This window comes from Giraffa tippelskirchi, chromosome 2 (genome assembly GCF_054371585.1).
Source record: "Giraffa tippelskirchi isolate mGirTip1 chromosome 2, T2T-mGirTip1v1.2.pri, whole genome shotgun sequence".
NCBI classification, from domain to species: Eukaryota; Metazoa; Chordata; class Mammalia; order Artiodactyla; family Giraffidae; genus Giraffa; species Giraffa tippelskirchi.
This window is the reverse complement of record NC_137276.1, coordinates 11,002,986-11,029,375: the sequence shown is the minus strand read 5'-3', so window position 1 is coordinate 11,029,375 and position 26,390 is coordinate 11,002,986. Positions and strand designations below refer to the sequence as shown.

Sequence of the window (26,390 nt, the reverse complement as noted above, 5' to 3'; positions counted from 1 at the left end):
AAATTTTGATGTAGATACAATTTTTTTTCTTTTTTTTTGCTGTATCCAAGAACCATTGCTTTTCCCAGTGTCAAGAAGAGTTATACCTTTGTTTTTGTCTAAGGATATTATAGTTTTAGCTCTTATATTTAGGTTTCAGATCCATTTTGAGTTAATTTTTGTATGTAATGTGCAATAGGGAAAAATACAGGGGATTTTTTTTTGTATCTACACGTATCCTATGATCTTGCTAAACTCTTTAGATTTAGTAATTTGAGTGTTATTGTTTTGTTTTTCTTACGTAGACAATGGTGTTATCTGCAGATAACGACAGCTTGGATTTTTCGCTAGTAATCTGGTGTCTTCTTTCTTTTCCTTGTCCTGTTGTGTTGACTGGGACCTCTACTACAGTGCTTAGGACTGAGGGAGAATGCCCTTGTCTTATCCTGAGCCTAGGAAGAAAGCATTCAGTCTTTCACCATCAAGTCTAATGTTAGGTATAGGTTTTGTTTTTTAATTTTTTTGTTTTTTGAGAAGAAGTATTGTCTCTCCCCCCATTTCTGTCATTTTTGCATTTCTGGAGTTTTCATTTCTTAGTAAAGATCTGTGTTTCAGTCTGGTGTCATATTCCTTTTGGCTAAAGAATTTCCTTCAAGTCCTTGAGGCATGTATCTGATATTGGTTGATCCTTTCTGATTTTATTTGTTTGAGAAACTGTTTCACCAGTATTTTTTTTTTCCTTGTAGTGCTTTAAAGATATCACTCCGTTATCTCCCAGAGTAATTTTTGTTGGGAAATTTTTGTCTTTGTTCCTCTGTATGCAGTGTGTCTTTTCTCATCTCCTTATCTTGATTTTCAGCAGTTTGATTATGATGCGTTTACATGATTTTTTTTTTAAATATATACAGAGATGAAGTTCAGGTACTACAAATACACACACACACCCTACAGTAATTCTTATCTGTGGTACTTTTATTCTGTAAAGTTGTTGTAAACACTGAATTAGCAAATACTGAAACACTGATTGCTCCTAGGGGAAATAATGCAATTTGGTTCCTAGTGAGCCTCTAGTTGCAGTATTTTCATCAACTGATTGATCTATAACCTTGTTTTATACGTGTTTCTGTTAAAAGACATCTAATTTGTTATATACTGTTGATTTATTATCATTGAACTCATGGCCGACCGCACCATAACTCATGCCTGGACAAAGCTTATTTCATGTGTTTTTTTCTATAAGATATGGCACAGCTTCTTGTGCTTAGGAACACTAAACAGCACTTTAGCACTGTGCTGGGGGACCATTTTAAACAGTGCAGTCACAACTGGAAGCACAGAAATGCAGAAAGCACGGTGGTAGGTAGGCCTCAGAAAAAACATTTGTTTACATACGAGAACTGACACAGGAGCACCTTGCTCACCCGCAGCAGGGACGCTCTTGCGTGCTGAGTGACTCAGGTCTTTCATCGCTCTGCGTGTGTCCATTAATGGCTGTAAAAGCACTGCAAATACGAACTTTGCAAATAAAATTACAAATACATTTTAGTGAGTAGGCAAATTCACAAATACAGATTCTGTAAATAACGAGGAGGGAGAGTATACATACCTTCACACACGTATAAAGTAAATATACACATATACACACATTCAAACGTATATACATGCATATGTGCAGACACACATTTTCATTTTAAAAAAACTATTGCCTGAGGAAAAGATGTGTCTTATTAACACTGAAGTTCAGAAAACTTTGCCATCTTTTTCATGAATGCTATTGGAATTGATTAGCATGCCTCCCTACCTTAGCATTTTCTCTGAGTGTGTTTACTTTTATGTATACATACATGTGTGTGTCTGTGTACATAAGTATATGCCTATATTTTCAAATATAGGTATATGTTTGAAGAGTCTGTGGTGTTAAGTTTGTTTACTAAACACATACTTGAATGTCAGCTGCAGGCACTGTGTTAGGGTCTGGGAATAGAAATGTGAGCAAGGCCCCCATGATCCTGCCATATGGAGCAGGACTGGTGATAGGTCAAAACAGAGTAAATAAAATAATTACAGAGTGTTACGTGGGAAATGATCCCAAGTTAGCAAGTAGGACGCTGAGCTAGAAAAGGGAGGTTGTGGCCAGGAAGACCTTAGCTCAGAGTAAGGACTCTGTTTTATTCCTTATTCTGTCAGTGTTAGTGGTCAGGAATTAACCTGATTTGTGCTGAAATTCTTGTATTTTTTATTTAAAAAACTATTAATGTTATTATAAAAAGTATGAGGCATAAATTTATTTTTTTAGAGAAAAAACTGTTACAATTTTTTTCCGATTTTATGAGAGGGATATCCAGATTTTTTGTTTTGATTTTGTGTTTTCCTTTTGCAAGATTTTTGTAGCTCGAAGTTGTCTCCTTTTTATTAGAAGAATAGAATGCAAGAGAAGAGTCTTCCTAACAATTTAGAATTTTATGTGTTCTGTCAGAATTAGATTTTATGGTCTTTACTGTGATTAGATGATATACCAATGATCATTCCATTTTAAGAGATGGTATTCTGGAATTTTTACCCGAATTCTCCAGATTATTAAGGCTGCGTCTCATTTCCGATATTTTAAAGGCGAGAAAGTTGTCATGTTTTCAAAACTATTTTAATTGTGACTTTAAAAACATCATAATGAAAATGTCTGACTTTTGAGGAAGCTAATGTCCTGTTTTTGTAATGTCAGTGTAGAATGTAGCTTGAGTTCTGGTCAGTGTTTTATGAAAATTATGTGTGGTTTACATACAGTGCAAGTATTTACTTGATTTGGTTTCTTCTTGACACTAGGTTAAATGGGCCAGGGAGAATTATCATCATAACATTGGCTCGCCATATTCCTTGCGCTTAGCTTCTGCTGATGTCAGTGGAAAGATCATCGTTTGGGATGTAGCAGCAGGAGTAGCGCAGTGTGAGATCCAAGAGCACGCCAAGCCTGTTCAGGGTGAGGAGAGTCTCGCGCGGCCGAGCGTCTGTGTTAGTACACTTACTGTTAGAGCGGTTGGTCTTCGTCCCTTTCATCACTTCTCAGTTAACTCCTGATTGTGTGCAGCCAGTTCTGCGGATCCGAATCTAGCTTTCTTTTCCTTATCAATACGCTTCTGGGCTTATTTCCTCAGATCTCAGTTGATTTGTGCTTTGGTAAAATGCATTAATTTCAACCTTGCCTTCAGTTGAGCATGAAGAGAAACATTAAGCTCCTTATAAATGGTCTTGTAAATCTAAGCTATAAATAAACTCCCCTGAACTGGTCCTTTGAATTAGCCCTCAACGCTTTCTTTCTGTTAATAGAGAGAAAATGTTATTCTCATTTTCATATATCAATAGATCATTTGTTTGCTTGCTTATGTTACTGACCTAATCAATACAGTATTCCTGGCTTTGACTGAGTGGCTCTCTTGACTGGGTGAATCTTTTAAATGACTGTTAAAAATATTTATTGAGTACTTACTGTGCCTATTGGACTAGATCTTTATCTTCTTTATTGTCATGAAAAAACATGCAATTCTGTTAAAGCCCCATTAAGTAAATCCACAAAAATATTAGGAGAGTCTGACATTGATCATGGCTAGGACAAGTCTTTGACATAAAGTTTTAACTAATGAATAGTGTAAATTGCCTTGTATTTTCTTTGAAGTAATATTTCAGATTACTTGGAAATGTTGACCTCTAGATTCTAATGTTTAGGCAGCTCATTTTTATGTAAAATTAGTTTTCCCTGTCAATCTTGACACATACACTTAGATGCAACGTTGAAGAGGAGGGGGAAGTTAAGATTTTAAGGATTATGAAAACACACACACACAACTGGATATAAAGGATACATTAACCAAGTGTTTTAAAGTGGGTGATTTCTGAATTTTGCCTTTATTTATGTGGTCTTTGCAGATGTTCAGTGGTTATGGAATCAAGATGCTTCCCGAGATTTATTGCTTGCTATCCATCCGCCAAATTACATTGTGCTCTGGAATGCAGATACTGGCACCAAACTCTGGAAGAAGAGCTATGCAGATAACATTCTTTCTTTTTCTTTTGATCCTTTTGATCCCTCACATTTAACTTGTGAGTACTAGTTTCTTATGGAAAATGAATTGAGGTATTTGTAATATATATGGTTAGTACTATATACATAAGATACACATACACACACAGCCATCATACATCATACATCTTAAAATGAGAAGTGCATCTAGTTCATATCTTTTCAGCTCCTAGTACAGATACTAAATCATAACCTATATTTTTTGCAAGTATTCTGATGATTAGAAATTTAAATCAGCAAGCTAGACCTTCAGTGTGTGGAATTTGTGATCAGAATTAGATTAGTCAGAGAACGAGAGAGTTGCTGTGTTATTCTAATTCAGACTTCATTAAATTTTTTTTCTAGGAACATCAAAAGAACCTGAGTCAAGGGTTTCATTTAGTCTGTGGCCAAATTCATTTCTTCCTTTTCAAAATATTGTTCTAATTCATTCCAAGCCTTTTGAGTGCCATAAACAGATGCATGTCAGGAACAGACTAAGCCCAGGGGAGTTTTTTCTTGCAGACTGTTTTTTGCCAGTAGACTTTAATGTTTCACTGAGCCACTGATCTAAAAATCAGATTCTAGACAGATATTTTTGTGACTATAAATTATTTAGAAAATATTTTTTATTCAGTTATCCAACAAACATTTCTTGAGCGTTTACTTACTATATGCCAGGAGTGTTCTGGGAGCCTGGAATATATCAGTGAACCAAGACAAGGATTCTTGGCCTTCATAAAGTTTGCATTCTATTGAGCAAGAATTAGGTTGTAACCTATGAACATATGAGTTAGTACACTGCAATATATTGTTATGAGCAGTAGAAAAAATAAGATAAAGGGAGTGGGAGTGGGCTTGTTGTATTAGATAAAGTGGTCAAGATAAATATCATTTTGATATTTGATGAACAACTGGGAAGAGATGAGGGAGTCTACTATGGTAAAGAATGTTTTCCCTGGATTTGAATGACTCAAAATTCCAACTTGTATCCTTCAGTATTTATTGAGGGGCATGTGAGTTGATGGAGGGGACAGAAGGTCAGACAAGTAGAAATTAAAATGGGAAACACAGCTGGATAAATAACTGCAATCGGTGTGTTTCGGCTTTGTATGTGTAAGTGTGTTATGTGAACATATGTGTGCTCTCACTAGGTTGCTATGGAAGGCAGTGTTGTGGGAGCCCTGAGGAGAGCAGGCTTAGCTGACAGAGTCAGGGAGTTAGGACATCACAAAAGGAGGGGACAGACTTCGACCTTGAAGGATGCCTTCTATAATCTGAAATGGAGACAAAGCTTCAGGTTAATTTACTGCATCTCTGTAATTTAGTTGATGAAAGCACGAGATTTCAAAGCATCAGTTGACCTAACATCTTTGATTTGCTCATTGAATGTGCTGGGGTTGTCATAATTCTTGAATGCTTTGTTCTCTGTGTTTAAAGCAGCCTCACTCATTGCCAGGAGCCAGGGTAGATAAGATTTTTATGATCAGATAGGTGTTAGTCGGCCCCAGTTGTGAGGGGGATTATTTTTTCAGTCAAAAAAGGCATAACATAGTTCTGTTTTCGGTACACTAGTAAGCCACTGTTGGCACTTTTACTCTAGGTATTAAGTGAAAACACTCTTTGCACATCCCGAGCTTCAGTTTGACACTCAAGAAGAAAAAGGAAGTAAGTTTAGAGCAACTCATGATAATGATAAAAAATTAGTATCAACAAGTTAAATATTAGAACTTGCCAAGTGTGGTTATGCAGAGCCTCATATATGGGTGTTCTTTTCCTCTTCTGTGAATTTTATATTCTGAAAATCTTTGGATTTTGAAGTTATGAGATATAATGAGGAAAGGTTTCTAATGAAAGTCCGTACACTGAATTTATTTGGAAGAACAAACGTTTGCTCTTTCTGCCAGTAACCTTCTGGTATCTTTTTAATATAAAACATTAATTTAGAGCGCTGAGCTTGGAGGCCTCTGATGAATTGTAATGGACCACCTGTTTCCCTTTAACTTGGAGAACATTCCCATTATGTATGTCTGCATAACACTGCCAGTTCTTTATTATTAAAATTATCATTACCTTGCTCTCAAAAGTGTATTGGAATAAAACTCTGTGCTAAACTTGATTAAACTTTAATCAGAGTTTCACTTCTCTCAGTACAGTACTCACCAGCGAGGGCATTGTATTCATCTCAGATTTCTCTCCATCCAAGCCTCCCTCAGGCCCTGGGAAAAAAGTTTACGTATCCAGTCCACACTCCAGCCCAGCTCACAACAAGCTGGCTGCTGCCACAGGGGCCAAGAAGGCTCTTAATAAAGTGAAAATCTTAATCACTCAAGAGAAGCCTAGGTAAGTTGCAAGTATAAAACTAGCAGCAACATTCATGTAATTCAACATTTGTTTATTGAAAATATCATTTTTGGAGATGTATTAAGATTGATTTTCTTCTTCATTTACCCTTTCTTGTTTCTAATTTTGAATTTATAAGAGGAAAAATATTTTTTGTTTCCTCCTCTAAGAAGAGATTTAGCACTTAGCATGGTTCCTTTGTTTCCAGTAATGCAGTAAACAACCCCCACTAATTTTCAGAGAACATCTTTGACTTCGGAAAATGAGAGAGAAAGATTCTAAGATGGGGGCCACTGAACACATTAAAAATTGGGGGGCAAAAGCTGGATTATGATTTTAAATACATTTTCCTGACTTAAATGCTGTGTAATGTCATTAGCCAGTAAAATACGGATGTTTTTCTTCTGCATATAAAGGTGGTTTCCCATAGTGGTTAAGGGCCAAGATTCTAGGGCAACTGTAGCTCTGCGACTTGGAGTATACTTTAATCTTTCTCAGATTTCACTCTTCCAATAGCCAAGATAGTGTTTTAAAGGATTTCACAGGGCTGTTGTAAAGATTAATGGATACAGAAACTTAAGTCCTTATCATAGTATCTGATACTTAATAAGCATTCTTTTGGTAAATGCTAGCTATTTTTGTTTATTTCAGAAATTTCAACTGAATAAAATTTTATTTTGAAGAACTAATTTTATGCATTAAAAATAGATTTCTGTTTTTTTCCTAGTGCTGTGGTTCTTATATTTTTATTGCTTTGGTAGTTTTTCGGCATTCATTTTAAAAATGCTTTTATTTTTAATATGCTAAGATTATTCTATCTAAACTTTGTGGGTAATTACCTGAAAAACATGGCAAAATACAAATTGCTCTACAAATTCTGAACTGATATGTAAATATCAGTTTTATATATTAAACCAAAGGCTGGTTAAATTTATCCCTAATTTATCCCCCACCCTATGCCGAAATGATTGAAGATTGCTCCTTAAGTATCTTGAGAACTTACTTCTTTTGCAGTGATTCTGTATCATAAATAATTATTTTAACCTGCATGGTTTTATAAGTTATGACCTACGTAATGTATTTTCTCTCATGTGAATCATATGTTCAACTGTGTGAGGAAATTGAGTCTTAACATTTTTTAAATTTGTTACTTAAGCTTGCCCAACTGGGAAGTGCAGAGCCAGAATTTTAATGCAGTCCACATCCCTCTCCATGGTCCTCTGATGTAACTTTATTTTAAATTTCAAAACCTTAATAAAATTATTATGTAAAGAGATGGTGCATAATTATATGCCCATTCCTGTTGAAATAAATATGTAAATTTATTATAAATTCAAAGTTGTGATTAAGTATATACAACAATCACAAATTACTGAAATGATTTTTGAGACTCTTCAACAGTCTACAGTCCTAATGTTGTTTCATCTCTTTTATTTACACAGAAGAAAATTCTGTGGTAAGTGAATAAAATACCCAACTTTGTTCCAAAAAATCTTTAAGGACAGCTGAAGAGTGAAGGAAGGCAGAGTAGAGGAAGTGACTTGTTCAAGGCCAAACAGATAGTCAGCCCATTGACTCCTGATCCAGTTGTCTAGCCCTAATTACTCTAAATGCTTTTGTTTTAATCCCAAGGCTTCTTTTCAGCAGTCCATCTAGTAGTTCTGATTATAAAATAAGAATGACAGTACTATCTTATGAGCTGTATAGTATTGTCACTTACCATCTCATATCATAGACTTACTAGTTTACTTTAAACTTTCAATGATTTGGAAACATGTCTCTCTAGCCTGTCCAATGTTGTTGTCATAATTTGGATTTTGGTACAAAGGAGAGATCTAATTTTTAGATGCTAGCTCATGTTGGTTATTTCAGGAGACAGTTGTACATTCTCATTGATGGTTATTATGTGGAAAGTACAAAATTCAATCCATTTTTAGCTTTTTCTGATATGAATAAAGTCTGATTCATTTTTTAAAATTGAAGTGTAGTTGATTTACAATGCTGTGTTAGTTCCTGGTATGCAGCAAAGTGATTCAGGTATACATATTATATTACATGGGGCCCCCCGGTGGCTCAGACAGTAAAGAATCTGCCTGCAATGCAAGAGACGTGCGTTCTATCCTTGGGTTGGGAAAATCCCCTGAGAAGGGAATGGCAACCCACTCTAGTATTTTTGCCTGGAGAATCCCATGGACAGAGGAGCCTGGCAGTCTACGGTCCATGGGGTTGCAAAGAGTCGGACACGACTGAGTGACACAGTGCATGCCCACGCACATGCACACACACACAGCAAAGTGATTCAGTTATACATATTATATTAGTATTCTTTTTCATATTCTTTTCCATTATGGTTTATTATAGGATATTGAATCTAGTTCCTTGTGCCATATGGTAGGACCTTGTTTACTTTATATAGAGTAGTTTGTATCTGCTAATCCCAAACTCTTAATTTATCCCTCACTCACTGCCACCCTACCTTTGGTAACTATAAGTTTGTTTTCGTGTCTATGGGTCTGTATCTGTTTTATACATACATTCATGTGTGAGTCTGGCTCATTTCTTGATGCCTGAAGTAAATGTTTACTTTTTCCAGTGCAGAATTCATAACTCTCAATGATTGCCTTCAGTTGGCATACCTGCCTTCCAAAAGGAATCACATGTTGCTGCTCTATCCTCGTGAGATTTTAATCCTTGATCTTGAGGTGAATCAGACAGTGGGTGTGATTGCAATAGAGCGAACAGGAGTTCCTTTTCTGCAGGTATCTATAGCTTATAAATTGCATCACCAAAAGTTGATTATGAATTATATAGAGAAAAATAATCTATACTTCTGCATAGTCTTGCGAAAGTCCTTAGTTTCACTTTTTTTCTGTTTATTTAAAGATTGACAATGTTATTTTACATCCCTTATTTTTCTGGACTTCTGATTGGTTTGATTTAACCCTAGAAATTCTTCTGACAGATCTGCAGATAGATACTGAACTATTTAAATTACATGAATAAAGACAAATTTTTTAGGATTGATGGATTAGGGGAGTATGTGTATGTTTTTGTGTTTTTGTTTTACTTTTTGCCCGTATTCTGTAAATATGAGTTTATGAGTCTCACTATATATATAATTTTAAAATCTGTTGTTTTAAAAAATAAATACATCATCTATTTAAAGGTAATTCCCTGCTTTCAACGTGATGGTTTATTTTGCCTACATGAAAATGGTTGTATAACCTTACGTGTTCGAAGATCTTACAGTAGTATTTTCACCACTTCAAATGAGGAACCAGGTAAGTTTATATCTCACAATAATGTTCACTTATTTTTCTTCAGAATTATTTTATAAAGCTTTATGTGGCAAATACTAGCCAGACATGGACTTAATGATAATCCTTGCCTAAGATCATAGAATATGGTTATAATATGAGGCATAAGAAAGCACAAACCCAAGATAATCTCTGGGTATTGTAACAGTGCACCTGTATGCAGCAAAAATAGTAGTTGTTTTGAATCCCTTTGTGACTGTGTCCATGAGCCAAGTGCATGTTATCTTTTGTGACTGTTTCTCTTGCACAAGTCCGACCTTGTATATATCTGTATTATTACACCCCTTTGACTTTTCTTCTGCTTTAGCAAGGAATGTCTTAAACCTGTGTCACTTCCATGGTAAAGTGACATAGGTTAATAAGTCTTCAGGGCATTCAGTTGTCTTTTTCAGTCTTATCCTGGAGAATAAAACTGATGTTTTTATGGAATGATGTGCTATGTAAAGGTGAAACTGACTTTCACATCTTTCATAAAATACAGTTATTTTCAGGCTTACTGTTCATTTTGGTCACTCAGTCATGTCCGACTCTTTGCAGCCCCATGGGACTGCAGTGTGCCAGGCTTCCCTGTCTATCACCAACTCCTAGAGCTTGCTCAAACTCATGTCCATAGAGTCAGTGATGCCATCCAGCCATTTCATCCTCTGTCGTCCCCTTCTCCTCCCGCCTTCAGTCTTTCACAGCATCAGGGTCTTTTTCCAGTGAGTCAGTTCTTTGCATCAGGTGGCCAAAGTGTTGGAGCTTCGGTGTCAGCATCAGTCCTTCCAGTGAATATTCAGGACTGATTTCCCTTAGCGTTGACTGGTTTGATCTCCCTGATGTCCAAAGGCCTCTCAAGAGTCTTCTCCAACACTGTAGTTCAAAAACATCAATTCTTCAGTGCTAAGACTTCTTTATGGTCCAATTCTCACATCCATACATGACTACTGGAAAAACCATAGCTTTGACTAGATGGATCTTTTCATTAATGTAATGTCTCTGCTTTTTAATATGCTGTCTAGGTTGGTCATAGCTTTTCTTCGAAGGAGGAAGCGTCTTTTAATTTCATGGCTGCAGTCACCATCTGCAGTGATTTTGGAGCCCCAAGAAATAAAGTCTCCCACTGTTTCCATTGTTTCTCCATCTATTTGCCATGAAGTGATGGGACCAGGTGCCATGATATTCGTTTTTTGAATGTTGAGTTTTAAGCCATCTTTTTCACTCTCCTCTTTCACTTTCATCAAGAGGCTCTTTAGTTCCTCTTAGCTTTCTGCCATAAGGATGATGTCATCTGCATATCTGAGGTTATTGATATTTCTCCCTGCAATCTTGATTCCAGCTTATGCTTCATCCAGCCCAACATTTTACATGATGTACCTGCATATAAGTTAAGTAAGCAGGGTGACAATATACAGCCTTGAGGTACTCCTTTCCCACTTTGGAACCAGTCTCTTGTTTCATGTCCGGTTCTAACTGTTGCTTCTTGGCCTGCATACAGATTTGTCAGGAGGCAGATAAGGTGGTCTGGTATTCCCATCTCTGTAAGAATTTTCCACAGTTTGTTGTGATCCACACAGTCAAAGGCTTTGGCATAGGCAATGAAGCAGAAGTAGATGTTTTTCTGGGATTCTTTTGCTTTTTCTATGATCCACTGGATGTTGGAAATTTGATCTCTGGTTCCTCTGCCTTTTCTAAATCCAGTTTGAACATCTGGTAGTTCTCGGTTCACATACTTGAAGCCTGGCTTGGGGAATTTTGAGCATTACTTTGCTAGCATGTGAGATGAGTACAATTGTGTAGTAGTTTGAACTTTCTTTGGGATTGCCTTTCTTTGGAATTGGAATGAAAACTGATCTTTTCCAGTCCTGTGGCCACTGCTTTTTCCAAATTTGCTGTCATATTGAGTGTAGCACTTTCACAGCATCATCTTTTAGGACTTGAAATAGATCAGCTGGAATTCCATCACCTCCACTAGATTTGTTCATAGTGATCCTTCCTAAGGCCCACTTGACTTCACATTCTAGGATGTCTGGTTCTAGGTGAGTTATCACACCATCGTGATGTAGAGCACAGTAAATTATGATGGACTACAGGTGCACTGTTGTTATTTAATCGTGTATCTGTTGATCTTTTTTTGAAAGATTTTCTTCATTTAAAAAATATTAAATAAGCTATTTTGATGATTGCTATTTTGGACATTAAACTTGATGTGTACAGTCATTAAGTTAATTGTCTTATATCTTGAAGAAATTAGTAATTATAAACACAGGGAATTTTGACAAACTTTGCCTTAGTTGAAGGGATGATGTTCTTTTTGGTTGAGGTATTATTTACATTGAAACAAGTAGCAGTGACATTAATATGGTTGCTTTCTAATATTTAAACAAAACAATACTCTTGTGAAGATCCAGATCCTGTCCAGGAGCTTACCTATGACCTACGAAGCCAGTGTGATGCAATCAGGGTGACAAAAACTGTCCGTCCCTTCAGTATGGTGTGCTGTCCCGTCAATGAGAATGCAGCTGCCCTCATAGTGAGCGATGGCAGGGTCATGATATGGGAACTGAAGTCTGCTGTTTGTAATCGGAATTCACGGAGCAGGTAAATGAACCAATAGGATCTCTTTTTGTTTTGCTTTGCTTCCCCCCCTTTTTAAGATTGCCAGAATCGTATAAAAATAGCAGGGCCTTTTTTCTGTAAAAAATACTTAGATATTAGATTATAAGGGGATTATGTAAACCTGCTAGAGATATTTCACCTGTGGTTTAGATTAATGATTAGTGTAAAAAATGGATAGAGTACTATGATCTAAAGTTAGTAATTTGAGTTACTAACATATGATGCAGACTTCAAATATGTAAGAACCGTCTAATTATTATATCTTTGCAGTAGTTCTGGCGTGTCACCTTTATATTCACCAGTGTCTTTCTGTGGAATTCCTGTAGGAGTCCTACAGAATAAACTCCCAGACCTCTCCTTAGATAACATGATTGGTAAGCCACTTTTTTTTCCCTTCTGACTTTCATGTTAGGTATACTTTTTGAAGGACAAAATTAATAGTCAGTGATTGTAGTTACTATTAAATCTAAGTTAATACTTCAGAAAACTAAAATGTAGATTCATTCCTTTCTGAATAAATCAGAGGGGTATAAAATAAATAAAATTTTTGTGGTCCCTAATAGTTATCTGCCGATTGTCATTGTAATTTTACTTGTCTGTTTCTTCCCGTAGGTTATACACACCACAAGGGTGGGACAGAGCTTAATTCAGCCTTGCATCCCCCAGCACTCAGCACAGGGTGTTGTCCATTCTAGATGTACAATAAATAGTTATTGAAGAAATAATTAACTGAGCAGTATTAGAAAAAATCAACTTCTTGACTTACATTTTCTTATTTTTATGTTGGGAATTCTTACTTTCACCAAATATTTATTTGCAAATAAAATATTATTTCAAACTTATCTAGTTATTATAGAGCCAGAATATAGTCAAGGAAGAATGAGGGTTGGTGTTTTCAAATATTACACAACTAGGAATTATAAATATGCCAAGCAGAGTTGACATGCAATTCACTTAAAATTGTGGCCAGTGGTTTTTAAAGGATTTTCTTTACCATTATTTGTTATTCTATAATGTAATTAAACATGGACATTATTTACTAGGTTTCTTTTTGTTTGTTTAAATGCTATAAAGATAAATGATATACTAGAAAGAAGAGCCGGAGAAGGCAATGGTAACCCACTCCAGTACTCTTGCCTGGAAAATCCCATGGACGGAGAAGCCTGGTGGGCTGCAGTCCATGGGGTCGCACAGAGTTGGACACAACTGAAGCGACTTGGCAGCAGCAGCAGCAGAAAGAAGAGCATTAGTTTATTGATCTTCTTAATCAGAGATGACATTTATTGGGGGCTTAATACTATATTAAATGCTGTGCCAAATTCTCTACGTAATACCTCGACAACCCTGCGGACTAGGTACTATTATTATTTCCATTTTATATATGTGGGAACTAAGACCTGGAGAGATTAACACACTTGCCCCAAAGTACACAGCCAGTTAGTGGAAATGTGGTCATAATCATCCCAGCCTGGAGTCTGCTTCTTGGCCATGGCCTCTAGTCCAGGCTGCGTCACTGTGACCGAAGCAAGGCTTGACCTCTCCATACCCTGGTATTCTCATAATTCCTGCCAGTTTTGTAATCTTTGTGCTCACTGATGCTAACTTACATCAGATTTTTTCTTTTCACCTTTCAGACATAAATCCCTATGAAGAAGTTCAGGCACATAATTGTTCTGCAAAATTTATTTTATCAGTAACATAATTTTCTGAGTTAATTGACCCTGTCTGCACTTAATATAAACTATTAAAGTGAAAAGAATTATGAACACACATGCACAGAACTAATCAGTAATATGAAGCCCATAGGAGTTTGAAATTTTATGCTGTTTAGGTATCTAAGTGATATAAATTACATTTTTTAGGGGACAAAATGATACAGATTGTATAGCAGTTCTTGACAATATTGTTGATTTGAAAGTATTAAATTATTAAATCTTTGTTACTTGAAAACATTTTAATTAAAACTTTTAATTAAACTTTTAATTTGAAATTCACTATGTACTTAGTGATAATTGAAAGCAATTCAGTTAAGTACAGAGGTCTGATTTATATTCATTGAGTAAAGGCTGTTGCTTATTAAGGCCTAATCTGCCCTACTTTGTGAATCACTTCACATGGAAAATGCTGGAAGAGAAATATGCAGTTTCCTGGAATCAGCTCCAAGCTGTCAAAAGTTGGGAAACATGGCACCTACTTGTTGCCATTGCTTTAGACTCCATCTTTGTTACTAAAAATGAGTATCAGTTGTATGGCTTATCTAAGGGATCATTTATTCAGATTCAGTTGATCCTATTTTTTGTGTATATCTTACCGATTTTATAATAGCATTTTACTAAAACAACTTGACAAGTTTAAGAGGTTTATTTAGAATCCCATCACCCACTCTGAATAATTATTTACGTGTTTCCCTTTCACAATATGTGTGTATGTGTGTGTACATATATATACATATATATATATACACACACACACGCACTAATATGTGCTTGTGCTCAGTCGTGTCCAGCTCTTTGTGACCCTGTGGACTGTAGCCAGCCAGGCTCTTCTTCCCATGGAATTTTCCAGGCAAGAATATTGGAGTGGGATGCCGTTTGCTACTCCAGGAAGTCTTTCCGACCCAGGGGATTGAACCTGCATCTCTTGTGTCTTCTGCCTGGACAGGTGGATTGTTTACCAGTAGCACTACCTGTGATTAAACACACACGCACATACACTCAAACATATTCTTGTGTGATAACTCTATCCCAGTCTTTTGGTGGTGCTAGTGGTAAAGAACCTGCCTGTCAGTGCAGGAGACATAAGGGACACAGGTTCGATCCCTGGGTGGGAAGATCCCCTGGAGAAGGACATGGCAACCCACTCCAGTATTCTTGCCTGGAGAATCCCATGGACAGAGGAGCCTGGTGGGCTATAGTCCATAGCGTCAGAAAGAGTTGGACACAACTGAAGCAACTTAACACACACAAAAGAAGAAAAATTTTATACCCTTATTAGTGAATTAAAGTTTCAATTTTGCTGCCCTGTTTGTAGTCACATTTTGTTGTTGTTGTTCAGTTGCAAAGTCATGTCTGACTCTTTGTGACCCCATGGACTGCAAAAAACCAGGCTTCCCTGTCCTTCACTATCTCCCTGAGTTTACTCAAACTCATGTCCATTGAGTTGGCTTCTCATCCTCTGTCGTCCCCTTCTCCTCCTGCCCTCAATCTTTCCCAGCATCAGGGTCTTTTCCAATGAGTCAACTCTTCGCATCGGGTAGCCAGAGTATTAGAGCTTCAGCTTCAGCATCAGTCTTTGCAATGAATATTCAGAGTTGATTTCCTTTAGGTTTGACTGGTTTGAGCTCTTTGAACCTATTTGTGATTACCAATTTTATGTGCACTTTAAAGAGCATCAGATCAAAACATAACCCTTTAGTAAGGCAGTGAGACAGAAATATGCTATAATATGTCATGTACAGAAACTGTTCTCTAACCCTAGTCCTTCTCAATTTGCCTTTGATGCCCTGTAGCCAGCAACTTTGGCTAAAACAGTGTTTCTTAGAAGACAAAGGCCCCTGAATTATGGATAGCAATACTCTGGAGTAATCTAAGCTTTGAGATATTAGATGATGCAAATTAAGTCCCATAGCTAAATGAAACCCAGTGTATAGCTAAGCCCCCAGAGTGCTACATGACACCTTCTCGATCTGAAGAGTACTTCCACTGTAAAATTCCTTTAGATTTTTAAGATCAGCATATGTTGCAATTAATGTATTTGTTTGTTTTATTATAAACCAGGGCAAAGTGCAATTGCTGGGGAAGAACATCCCAAAGGCTCCATTCTGCAGGAAGTGCAGCTCAAGTTCCTGCTAACAGGTCTGCTTTCAGGACTGCCCTCCCCACAGTTCGCTATCCGTATGTGCCCTCCGTTGACCACAAAAAACATCAAGATGTATCAGCCGTTGCTTGCTGTTGGTGAGTTCCTGTTTTAACTGTTAATGTCTCTTTTACATTTTTAAGACATTAAAGTTTCCTGGTTATTAGAAAATCCTTTATTCTCCTTTAGAATGCTTTAAGTGGAGGAAGAGGCTCCATGAAATTGTATAAATACTCATCTTGAAATGCTTTTTTCCCTGTCCTGTTAATCTTTTTAAATCACAACAATAGCTCATTCACCTACAGCAGATGACAGAGATTCCGACACCATGGGTGTGTTTCTGAAAGGTCAGGAGGGTAGTTCCTGTGTGATGCTGAAACCAGACTGCTTGTCTTTTCTTGGACCATCTCAAGCTCTTCCTGTACATGTCATTTTGTTTTGAGTTTTTGTTAACTAATAATGTGGTCAAAGTTAATATTTAGTAACAGCAAGGATCTATATTTGCTAAGAATTGTACGTTAAACCTGGTTTTATTTTGTTCAAAGTGGCTCTTGTCTTTGTAAACTAAAGATTTGCCTTCTGGGTTGAAATTGCAGTTTTTATGTTTTAGATTTTTAAAAGATTGGTCTGGGTTTCAGCTTGCTGTCACAGTAATTTCATGGTAATGTGATTAACCTGGTTTCTTTTACAGAGAAAACCCAATTTTAATTTGCTTTTAAGTATATAAGGTTAAAAATTAATTTCTCTAAAATTTTGAAAAATAGAATATTTGTTTGAAATTGTCATTACTTTTCTTAAGATGCTCTTGGTTTGACTTCTGGTTTTTTCCCAGTTCTCTAAACATGTGATTCGTGATTCCTTTTTTTTTTTCCCCTAAAATGACAATCTGATCCCATGTATCTTGCAGCCCTTGTCTTAGCTCAGTGGCTGGCTTGTGAGACCTAATGGCTCGTTTGAGTATTACTGTTTGGCGGTACTGTTATTTTCCCATTTTTTTCCATTATCATTTTTTGAAAGTAATTTGAATTTTAAGATTCAATGATCTGTGCTTATAGGTATCCAGATTTATATAAATTCAGATAGATGTTTAATTTTTGCTCTAGAAACTGCTGATTCATATTAAACCTCTTATTGAAATTTCAGTTGGAATTTGTCAATGTAAATAGAATGTATGTCTCTGAATGTCAGTATACCTAATTTGTCAATTAGGATTTTTAGTAATTTTTTGATGAAAATTATGTCTTGAGATAGTTAGATAATAAGAGTTGATCAGAATAGGAGATTTCCATTGTAGAATAAGCTATATTATAGTGATATATAGTGAATAGCAAGTCATTTATTGAATTTAGTATAATAGCAAAGTAAAAACAAAAAATATATGTACTGAAGTCTTGCAGAGTCATTAGGAAACACAAGCAGAACTCAGCTGGATTTACTTCTCCTTCTAGGGCCTGTAGATCATAGTTTCAACATTAAAATGTACAGAATATAGAAATCATATAGTTATTTTGAACATTTGCTGATTGAAAAATTTGAGTAATTTAGATATTTTCTCAGTACTAGAACTAGAAGATATTGTGGAATAGGTAATAAATATAAAGTTGTAATACCATATTTCTCTAGAATAGTTTTGAAAGAAATTTCTGAAGCTTTAATTCAGCAAGTTAGCCAAGATTGGAATTTGCCTAGCGTTTTTGCTTTTACTATTATATGATCCCTGGGTTGGGAAGATCCCCTGGAGAAGGGAAAGGCTACAGTATTCTGGCCTGGAGAATTCCACGGACTATATAGTCTATGGGGTTGCAAAGAGTCGGACATGACTGAGCGACTTTCTCTTTCACTTTCACATTATTATATTATTATTTCTACAATCTGTTGCTTTGTATGAATCCGTTAATTCTTTCAGTCATGTGTAGTGAGAAAGTGATTGTGCAACCACTAACATTGTTCACTTTTCTTGCTTCACTTATAAAAACATATTAAAGGCTGAAACATTAATTTCTGAAGAAAGTATTACTTTCTCACGTGGCCATGTCCCTTCTAATTAAATTTTAGACTTATTACCTGAGACTGTGAAAAGCTTTAGGCATAATAATCACTACAAATCATAATACAGTGATAACAGTAATAGTAATAATCACATCCTTACATTGTGCTGAGTGTTGTACTAAGTGTTTTACGCATACATTTCTCATTTAATCTCCAATGAATAAATAGATTTTCAATGCAAGCAAGAAAACTGCAAGAGTGTAGAGCAGAGCCAGGGCTTAAACTTAGACTTCTTTAACTGTAAAATCCACAGTTAGCCACTGTACTTTACCGTGTCTTTATGATGTATTTAATGTTAAAGACAGAGCAAAAAATCTTTGTAAAGAAAACTAGAAAAATCTGGTTAAGGAGTTCTGCTCAGTTGCATTTTTGAGGATCAGTTATAATAATAAACATTCAAAAAGCTTCAGAAAGTGCATTGTCAAATTTTGTGTGTATTGAATTAGATTTTGAAGTCTTTGAAAATCTATTTCTGGGTTTAGGTAAGATTACAGAGTCTATGGAACTTCCCTGGTAGCTCAGCTGGTAAAGAATCTGCCTGCAATGCAGGAGGCCCTGGTTTGATTGCTGGGTTGGGAAGATACCCTGGAGAAGAGATAGGCTACCTACTTCAGTATTCTTGGGCTCCCTGGTGGCTCAGATGGTAAAGAATCTGCCTGCAGTGTGGGAGACGTGGCTTTGATCCGTTGGATGAGAAGACTCTGGAGGAGGGTATGGCAACTCACTCCAGTATTCTTGCCTGGAAAATCCCATGGACAGAAGAGCCTAGAGGGCTCCAGTCCATGGGGACACGACTGAGTGACGAAGCACAACACAGCACAGAGTCCGTGAGATTCGACCCATTTTTGAAAAGAGGGAAGACAGAGAAATACACTCTTCCTTCACTCCTAGCTTAGGCTCCTTTTATAAAAGATAGATGTTTTAAAATGATTGAAATCGTGAGAGAAGACTTTTGTCAGATGTGGAACTTCTACTAGGTGACTTCTCCTCTCTCATGTCATTTTGATAGGTACAAGCAATGGTTCCGTCCTGGTGTACCATCTCACCAGTGGGCTGCTGCACAAGGAGTTAAGCATCCATTCATGTGAAGTCAGGTGAGTCTGTCATTGGGACATTGAGCTCATAAACATATGTAACATCAAAAAAGTTCTTATGGACTTTTCTACACGGAATACTGTGCAATGATTATTTGACTGAAAGCTTTGAATAATAGATATTCTTGTCCAACTAATGGCTGTGTTCATAAAGGATGAGTACTAACTGTTTACTTCGTAGAGGACCTTAATTCAGTGGAGAATTTTTTCTCACTTTATTTCTGCATCTTATTTATTTATTCTAAGGTCCAGGCTGTTTTCTTACTGGATATAACTCTCTTCCCTTGTTCCAGTTTATATAGTTTTTTTCACTTCTGTAAAGATCTTATAGTAGGACTTCTGATGAAAAATTTGAGTAAAGTCTCTTTAATTTTTAGTTAATCTCATTTATTCTTTCATTTGACATATGACCTGTTTTATGAGTTCTCTGAATGTAGAGGTATCTGAGGGAAGGCTAATAGGACAGAAGGAAGCCTCTTGCTTTTTGTTCTAAAGTATGTATATACCTCTCCAATGAAAATAAAAATAAAAACTATATACCTACCTGCTCCATAGCATTATTTTGCTGATCACATGACTATATTATTTTCTTTGCCCTGGTAATGACGGATTGTAAAGTTACACATGTAAAATATAAATTTATTAATCTTTGGTTATTTTTGGATGATTTTGGAACAAATGTATCAGGCTATTTTCTTACTTCATATAAATTATAGGTCTCATGTATATGTTAAAATTCTTAGTGAACCCTTAGCATACACATTATTCTGAATAAGTGCATTTTCTAAATGGGAAGGGTCAGTGCTTGAAGTATCACAGCTTCTGATTGTGGTGGAAGTTTCTGAGAGTTAATGTTGCCTTAATCTTTCAAATGTTTGATTTTTTGGTACAGCCTAAGTGACTATTTATCGCCACTTTATGCTATTTCCCCCCACCGCCCCCCAGTATCTCCCTAAATACACCTACATGGAGGAATAATGTCTTCAGAAGCATTAGGTATCTATTTGGATCCTTTCAGACTGTTGGTCATCTTTTTCTCTCCTTCAAATAGTCCTTGCTGCCACTGATACATTCTCTCTCCCTTTCTTTCCCATCTGTATTGACATTTCCTCTCACCCTTGGATTTTGTGTGCAGTGTTCCCTTTTATGGCAAACAGCAGTGAATCAAAACACATCATTTAATCAATACTTGTTCTAAGGATTATGTTAAATATTAATACTTTGTTTTCATTGTTTCGTTGATTCCTCACTACAACTCTATGCAGTAGGCACTATCATTATTCCCAATTTACAGAAGAAGAAACAGAGCATTGTAGAGTCATCTGTGAAGAGGTTTATGGAATTGAGTCTAGACCTTTTAGGCTGCAGAACTGAGCTCGTAGCATCTGTGTGCTGGGTCTTCAGATAAAAAAATTCACATAGATTAATTGGAAACAGTTTGGCAGTAAGATAAAAATGTTGACTAAGCCAAGATTAATACCAAGAATTTGGTACATGCTTCTGGGAAATCAAGCACATGTTCATTTTTTTCTGAACACTGAAATCTTATTTATTTATACTGAGGTGCAGTAAGATATATTAGTTTCAGATGTACAGTGTAATAATAGTTGTATGTGTGGTGAAATGATCACACAATATGAAGTCTTTAATAAAGACACAATAGTTAGTTAATCAGTGAGCTATCTGCTGTAAGTAAGATGGTTATTCTGGATTGCTCGGGTCGTAGATGTCACTAAGAACATGATTTACACATTATGATAGTATTTGTTATTGACACAAAAATTATTTATAAAGTGTTGCTTGGGGTACCAAATAGCTGTCAAGGGTATGCCACTCAGTCAGGCTAGTGTTGTGAACGATCTTGTAAATATGCTCATTTTTTTAATATAAATTTTCCCTTTTAATTGCTATTTTAAAGATAATTCACATTTTACATCCAGAGATGGTGCTCAAGAGGATGCTAAAATACTGCTGTCTTCGTGTTTCAATTAATGCAATTATAATATTATAATTAAAAACCATTATGAAAATTTCACAGATGTGTTATAAAAATTGCTGAACTTATTAGCAATAAACCCGATACATTCTAGATACTCATATGAAAATCAAAGGCCAGCTTTTAAAAGGTGATTTTTCTACCTTGTACTAAATGTGTTTTTTAAAACCACTTAAGTACTTCAGTGTTGTGCATATACATGGCCTGGGACTACCTAACTATAGATAGTTTATATCTGTGTGTTTTTCAAAACCATGATGTTTTAACCAGTTACACTTTATAAATATGAAATATACATTGAATCTCTTCTCTATGCCTGTAAACAGACAAACCAGTTACACTTTATAGATATGAAATATATATTAAATCTCTTCTCTATGCCTGTAAGCAGACAAAATCTTGGAAGCTTATAATCCAGTAGAAGATACCTAGAAGTAAACAATGTGGAATGGTACATACAGGTTTTCTTAGATTATTAGAGTTCTTATATTATCAGTTGGTATCTTTGTCCTGTAGACTAAAATTACAATAATATAGCCCAATATGTTCATTGTCAAAAATTGTTAAAATGTGTATGGGTATCAGAACACTGATGGACTCGGTATCGCTTTTAGTACATTGAGTTATTTGTGCAAAGTAAACTGATCTCCATTTTGTTCGTCTGTAAACTTGCAGAAGTTAGTTTCATATCATTGTAGAACCTCAAGGCTTTTCAGAAAGTGTGTGCTCCCCTCGGACTACCCGGTGTTGAGAGGTAGCCAGTGAAGCATCCCCAGTGCAGGTGAACAGGGAAGAATTTGGGAATCTCTAAGAGTCAGAGCCTGAGCACCTGTTGGCAGATTTTAAGGTTATAGTTATTCAGTAGTGAGGAATGCTGCAAAACCAACTTAGACTATCTGAGTCAGAACACGGGCTACAGTTCTTACAGGTTTATTTTAATAGAGCTCAGTGTATGGTTAAACCCAGATGGACAGCGGTTTTCTAATCCTGGGAGCAGTGTTGTGCTCAGCCGTTTAACAAGAGTTTTCATTCTTTTCTTTTGAGAAATAATCCCCTCCTTCTCTCATACACTTTGAAGTCCAACGTGATTTTTATTTTTTTTAGTCGATCCGTAGGAGTCAGGTATACAAGCTGCTGCTGGAATCTGTTCACAAGCAATATACTTGTGCTCAATTATAAATAAGCAGCCACCCATGTTCTGTTATATCCTCAACACTGGGACATCCTGTAAACAGTGGGGAAAGCCCTTCTCTGAATATGAACGGCACTTAGAAACATAGGAGGCATGGTAGGTTTTTTTTTGGACATCATTCTTTTAATAGAATTTGCTGAGTGCCTGTCATGTGCTTGGATTGGCGGGGCAGTTGCCTCCCTTCTAAGAGAGTACAGTCTAGGGCAGCGCTTCTCCATCAATTGCACTGTTTACTCAGCTTTTCAGGCTCTCAGGCAAAACCCTGGTTGCCCTTTGAGTCTCAGCTTTACTGTTTCTCCAGGAAGCCCTATGTGGCCCGTGAGACCAGATTTCTGTGTGACTCGTGCAAGCTCCTGCTGAACTTGCCACTGCTCTCTTTTGTGATAGATAACCCCAGATGCACTTGTATAATGTCTCTCTCCTGCTAGATCACAGGGCTCTTGAAGGACAGCAGTTAAGTCCGCCTCATTTGCAGCTGTATTCCCTAGCCTGGCAAGTTGCTCACATGTCCTGGGTACTTAATAGCACAGGCACCAGCATTTATGGGGTACTTAACAGATGTATCTTTAAAATAATAATTGGAAAGTGAGAACACTGAAATTTTTCCTGTCTAGAGATAGCGGCATTACTATACCGGAGTATCAAATTTCCATCAGCAAGACTTGAAAAGTTTATCTTAAGGTTTCTGTGGGTAAACAGATCTGATTGAAGCTACCAGACTTATCTAGAGAGCAGAAGTCCAAAATGCTGCTTCTCTCTTTGTGCTCACTCTAAATAGAAAAATTAATGAGTACTCCACGTTAGGGGAAAGAAAGAAACAAGAGACGAAGGGACTCTTCCACTGAATAATTAACCAACTTATATTCTAGTCACTATGGCTGTGGTTTGAGTGTAGTTCATGGGGAGGCTAAATGAAAAAAACACGGCTTGAGTTAGAGATCCCAAAATAAGAATAATTGATGGTGATGATGAGTCCGTACAGCGCAGACTCTGTGCCAGGCCTTCTTCATGCGCTCAGTGTTGTTACCCCTGGACAGCAGGGAAAAAAGCTGAGGTGTAGAGGAGCACAGAGCCAGTAAGTGCTGGAGTGGGACTTGACCTAGGTAGTAGTCAAAGCGAGAAGGAGAGGGGCCACTCCAGGCGTGGAGATTCTGAAGAGTACTCAGTTTTCAGCAGTCTAATCTGAATGTTTCAAGACAAGTTTACATTTAAAGAGGTATAAATTGGTAACGACAGGAATTCCCAGCTCTTGCAAATGTTATTTTCAGTTCTCTTGGGATTATCTTTGCTCCTCTGAGAAAAGACAAGTAGACAGATATACAAGGGGTCAGTGAGGAAAAGTTTCTCTTATTGAAATAGCAGACAGGTTCAGATGATTGAGAGGTACCTGTGTTGCTGGGTAGCTTTGAAAATCACAGAGCAGCGTGGATGTGATGCGGGAGCCATCACACCTTTTCTTGGGCAGGTGAGAGAGGTGGTCAGAGCAATCATGCTAAGTCGAGCAATAGCATTCAAATTAGAGTAGACATGGAAAAATTAGATCAGTCAGCAGGCATTTCCCGGAAAGGATAGAAGGCAAATATTTTAAGCTTTGTAGGCCATAAAATTTCTGGCACAGTTACTCAGCCCTTTCATTGTATTGTGACAGCAGCCATTGATATTGTTGTCTTGTAAGTGCCGATGAGCAATTGCGTATAGAACAGAGGTTTAGACTTGCCTCCCAGCCAGCTCTATTACCTTGTGTAGTAGAGACTCTTTGTGACCCCACCTGCCAGGCCCCTCTGTCCATGGAATTTCGTAGGTAAGAGTATTAGAATGAGTTGTCATTTCCTTCTCCAGGAGGTCTTCCCAAGGCAGGGATCAAACCTGCGTCTCCTGTATTAGCAGGCGGATTCTTTACGGCTGAGCCACCAGGGAAACCCCATTACCTTGTAAGCAGTGTAGGGTAATAATAGTGTTTCTCACTTCTTTTTGTGACTACTGTGATGAATTCACATGTCCCGAGTCCCTTCATTTTCCGTTGATGGTTAAGCCAGTTATGTCAGTGGAAAAAAAACATGGACTCATCCACTGCCAGTCCCAAGGAAATGGAACTCGCAGAGCATTAGATTGATAGGTTAGTGTCTAGTCATACATGTTTATTTTTTTCTTTTGTGCTCTTCTTTAATTGACTCATTGGAAAAGACCCTAATGCTGGGAAGGATTGGGGGCAGGAGGAGAAGGGGACGACAGAGAATGAGATGGTTGGATGGCATCACCGACTCAGTGGACATGGGTTTGGGTAGACTCCGGGAATTGGTGATGGACAGGGAGGCCTGACGTGCTGGGATTCATGGGGTCGCAAAGAGTCGGACACGACTGAGCGACTGAACTGAACTGACCTTAATTGAGACACTGTTTGGAGCTTTCATCCGCTTGCAATCTAACAGTTCAGTCTGTATTTCTTGAGGAATTTCTGCTTCCTAACCAGCTAGGAATTTTGATAAAATTTGATAAAGTTCCTTCGTGTACTCAACTTTAAGCAGTCTGCTCAGAATATTTCTATACCACTTGTTTTAAACAATGGAATTCTTGGCAATGATCTGGTGCTCTTCTTTGCCAGATTCTAATAGTCATTTTAATGCCATGATTTCTGATAACTGAGCTATCTTTGGAGAGAAAGTTTTAATTAGAAATAATTTTTTATATGTTGGAAATATATAATTTATTCTCAAATGTATTAATATTATTCTTTAATTAACCTATATAATAAAATTTAGGACATAGAAAAAACTTAATTTTCAAATAAATTTTTCAAACAAAGAATTTTAGTCTTTGTTTAATTTCTCTTTATAGGGGTATTGAATGGACGAGTTTAACTGGTTTTCTTTCTTTTGCTACCTCAACACCAAACAACATGGGATTAGTGAGAAATGAACTTCAACTGGTTGATCTTCCAACAGGTTTGTGTATTTAGACTATTAAAATATTTAAAATGGTACCATCATGTTGATCAAAGATGCTGCTATTTAGAAGACATGTTCAAAGTTCTTTCGTTCACCTTGGAATTTTTTTCTCATTTATGTATTCATTTTTATATATTTTATGTTTATGTATTAATTTTTTGGTTGCTCTATAATAATTGCCTTAGCAAAGACTCATCATTGTTTGTATGCAAATTGTGTTAACACGAGTCCATGGAGTACCGTTAGCCCAAATGGACAGATTCATAGATGAGATATCAGTTCTACTTCCTTCCAAGTACATTGTTACAGATAACCAGAAGTACAGTTTTAAAATAAATCTTTGTAGTTATACTTTTTTAGAATCTCTTTTAAAAATTTTGGCCTTTTCAGGAAACCCTTAAAAATATTACAAGGATTGTTTTAAAATGCTCAGCTTTGAAACTTGATATTCTCTGGCTGACTAGTAGGAAAACTTAATTTAGGAGTTTAAAGGCATTACAATAGGAAATATTCCAATAAAGTAACTTGTTCACAATTGTTAAAAACCTGCAACCCAGTGAGTTTCAAAATAAGAACTTAAAAACAGAGTAAGGTGAAGGTTTTATATTATTTTATATATAGCACATGGAATGATTTCAAGTTTTTTTTTTTTAACAAAATTATGGGGAGTTTTTTTTAAATGGCTTAGCAATAGAAATGTATATAGTTTCAACCAATAAGTTATATGTCTGTGTAGTAAATCATGTATATTATGGTTGCTTCCTTGAATTCTCAATATATGTTTCCAATTCATAGCTGTTCTTACTTACCAGATTATCTTACTAAGCCTCAAAGAATTAGCTCCAGTTAGTCCAGTGTTGCTCTAGTCTGATTGGAAATGACCTGCCTGGTGACCCATATTCCTGATTTGTCAGTAACTGACACTGGTCACTGCAGTCACATGGTAGCCCAGGGATGAAATGCTGTCCTGT

At 36.6% G+C, this 26,390-nt stretch overlaps 1 protein-coding gene across 5 annotated transcripts in view; it reads left to right on the top strand.

Annotated features, from left to right (window-relative positions):
• WDR11 (WD repeat domain 11) overlaps positions 1-26,390 on the top strand; it is a 54,136-nt gene that overhangs the window by 3,808 nt on the left and 23,938 nt on the right. For all 5 annotated transcript variants that reach the window (XR_014066997.1, XR_014066996.1, XM_081535242.1 and 2 more), the window contains exons 3-12: positions 2,800-2,953; positions 3,898-4,071; positions 6,187-6,373; positions 8,967-9,132; positions 9,540-9,654; positions 12,075-12,270; positions 12,559-12,662; positions 16,065-16,241; positions 19,202-19,286; positions 25,310-25,416. Coding sequence is in view for 3 of the 5 variants with exons in the window: in XM_081535242.1 (XP_081391368.1) it covers positions 2,800-2,953; positions 3,898-4,071; positions 6,187-6,373; positions 8,967-9,132; positions 9,540-9,654; positions 12,075-12,270; positions 12,559-12,662; positions 16,065-16,241; positions 19,202-19,286; positions 25,310-25,416 (1,465 nt within the window). In the remaining 2 variants the exon portion in view is untranslated. The remainder of the gene's footprint in view (positions 1-2,799; positions 2,954-3,897; positions 4,072-6,186; positions 6,374-8,966; positions 9,133-9,539; positions 9,655-12,074; positions 12,271-12,558; positions 12,663-16,064; positions 16,242-19,201; positions 19,287-25,309; positions 25,417-26,390) is intronic.